This window comes from Odontomachus brunneus, unplaced genomic scaffold, assembly GCF_010583005.1.
Source record: "Odontomachus brunneus isolate Ranch 3 - 2012 unplaced genomic scaffold, Obru_v1 Obru_scaffold_145, whole genome shotgun sequence".
NCBI lineage: Eukaryota > Metazoa > Arthropoda > Insecta > Hymenoptera > Formicidae > Odontomachus > Odontomachus brunneus.
The window spans coordinates 799,036-801,931 of NW_022639595.1; the positions used below are offsets into that span (position 1 = coordinate 799,036).

Sequence of the window (2,896 nt, forward strand, 5' to 3'; positions counted from 1 at the left end):
GGAGTACAAATAAGTCTCTGCCGTTTTTTATCAAAAATTGGGTATTTATTGTGAAAGAACGGTACCTTATTTTTTATTCAAAGTATTGTCCATTGCTAGTCACTCTTCTCGGTGGCAACTTCATCGGGATCGGTAGCGGTAGTGACGGCGAGATCAGGCGTAACGGTTCGGTCGGTGGTTGCCTGACCGCCGTCACTTGGTTGGGTTCCCGGGTCGCTGCCTCCTCTGCCGCTGTTGTGGCCCTTGATGGGTTATTCGGCGTTTCCTTTGAGACCACTTTTCTTGGCCTTGGCGGAGTTGTTGCTGCCGGTGTTGACGGTGGCGGTGCTACGGATGGCCTCGCTGTTCTCGCTGGTGTTAGCGGTACTATTGTTACTGGTACTGGTGGTGGACCTGTTGTCAGGGGCATTGTTTTTGTTTGCGCCTGTTTCTTGCCGGTTGATATCGTGGCGGCGACATGTCCTCGGCGCCCTGGCGGTGGGGGCGGCGGAGCTGTTAGGAAGATTGTCTTCCTTTTCTGCACGGCGTCCGAACGCTGTATTCTTGTGCCTCTTGAAAGCAGCGTTGGTATCGGTGCTCTGGTCTTTGCCGATGTTTCGGCTTGCGTTTCCTTTGCTAACGACGGCACTGCTGGGTTTGTCGTCGGCTCTTGAGGCGGTTCGCTGGCTTCTTGCTTCTTTGCCGGCGACGGACTTGTTGGTGTCGTCGTCATCTGTCTTGACGCCTCTGCTATTGTCGACAGTGGCGGTGTCGACGGCGAACGAGGCTGTGCTGCCTTGTTGTTCTCGTTTTCCGAGGACAGGAACAGATCCGTCCAGAGGACGTCAACTCCTTCTATTTCGTAGAATTTCTGCGAAGGCATTTTTACTCGTTGCTATCGTCCGGAGTCGTGAGACTTTATTATTTGTGGCGCTTACCTATATGTCTCTTGTTGCCTCGTCCTCGTCCTCGTCGTCCTCCTTGTTATTATTATGTTGCGACTTAAGGTCTTGGACATGTATATGCCGGTGCCATCGACCGTTTTTATCTTTAAGATCGACGACAATCGGCGATATTATTTTTTTAACCGTCATCGGTCCTGAATATTTCGGTGCTAGTTTAGCGTTGAATGCTTTTGCCTTATTAGATAACGGGTTTTCCCGCTTCTATACTTTTTGCTGATTTTTGGCTTCTAGTTTCGTCGTCTTAAATTATAATACTTTTCCAGTCGCTGGAACCATCGGGCCATATTTATTTTTACTAGCTCGTATGCTTCCTTAAGTTGTCTTTGTTGTGATGTTGGTTCTTCACTTACATTGTGACTGTTTGGTGTGCTCGCTATCTCTCGCCCGTAGTTTAAATACGGGGGAGAGTATCCTCTTGATTCCTGAACTGCTGTATTATACGCGAATTGCAGTACCGGCCAGTGGATGTCCCATTTTCGGTAGTCCCATCCCACATATTGGGACACCATGGTTTTCACCACTCTGTTGGTCCTTTCTACAAGTCCTTTCTTCTACGGGAGCGGTGCACTTGGACACAGTACAATTGGACACGTTGCAAATGGACACGTTGCAAATGGACACGGCATTTGACACATAGTTCAATTGGACACGGTGAGTTTGGACACGAAAGAAAATGCACGTCGTTCAGTTATACACCGTTCATTTGGACACCGTTCAGTTGGACACCGTTTACTTGGACACAGTTCAGTTGGACACAGTTCAGTTGGACACCGTTCAAGTGCCCACAGTTTACTTGGACACAGAAGGATGCTCACTGTTCACTTGGACACCGTTCACTTGGATACCGTTCATTTGGACACAGTTCACTTGGACACCGTTCACTTGGACATCGTTCAGGTGCCCACTGTTCACTTGGACACAGAACGATGCGTGCTGTTCATTTGTACACCGTTCACTTGGACACCGTGGAATTGCTTGTCTGTTCACTTGGACACAGAAGGGTGCGCACTGTACACTTGGACACCGTTCATTTGGACACTGTTCACTTGAACACCGTTCATTTGGACACAGTTCACTTGGACACCGTTCAATTGGACACCGTTCATTTGGACACCGTTCAATCGCCCACTGTTCACTTGGACACAGAAGGATGCGCACTGTTCATTTGGACACCGTTCACTTGGACATCGTCCAGTTGTCTGCTGTTCATTTGGACACAGAATGATGTGCACCGTTTATTTTATCATCATTTAATTATGTATCGTTTGTTTATGCAATGGATATGCAACTGATGAGAAATAAAAAATAGTTTTGTAGAAAATATTTGTGTTTTTATTTCGTTTTTATCACATCCAACCACAACGCCATATGCCTAGAGATATTCTAGAGACTCTATAAACAACGACATATGATTGGATGTGTCCGTTTGTCAATGTGCGCATCTGGGACTCATTCCGATTTTCGTCCTACTATTTGTAATGTAGAGTGTAAATTATGGTTTTGATAATTGTTTAGTTTTGCGGCAACACCTCCGATTTCGATGAAAATAGACTCTATCGATACGTTTTTGTATGCCAAACAACTTTTTCCTCTGACAAAATCGTCGCTCTCTACTGTGAAGCGAGATATTAATAGACAAAGTTGAGGGCGTGTTAGGTTAGAAAAATCTATCATATCATTTATCTCTAGTTATGTAACTGGGGGGCTTCGTCTCCCAGACCTGCCTATCACGGGGGGTGAGGGCTATAGTCTCTTGTGCTTAAGCTAAAAAGTGAATTTCTCACAAAAGATTACAGCCCCCACCCCCTGTGATAGGGAGGTCTTGGGGGCGAAGCCCCCCAGTTACATAGCTAGAAATAGATGGTATGACAGATTTTCTAACCTAATACGCCCTCAACTTTGTCTATTAATATCTCGCTTCGCAGAAAAAAGAGCGACGATTTTGTCAGAGG

General features: G+C 46.3%; 1 protein-coding gene across 1 annotated transcript; it reads right to left on the reverse strand.

Annotated features, from left to right (window-relative positions):
• Positions 1–73: 73 nt before the first annotated feature.
• Positions 74–862, reverse strand: LOC116850440 (mucin-2-like). The gene has a single exon (XM_032828734.1). It carries the CDS (start codon positions 860–862, stop codon positions 74–76), a length of 789 nt encoding a protein of 262 aa, XP_032684625.1.
• Positions 863–2,896: the final 2,034 nt, after the last annotated feature.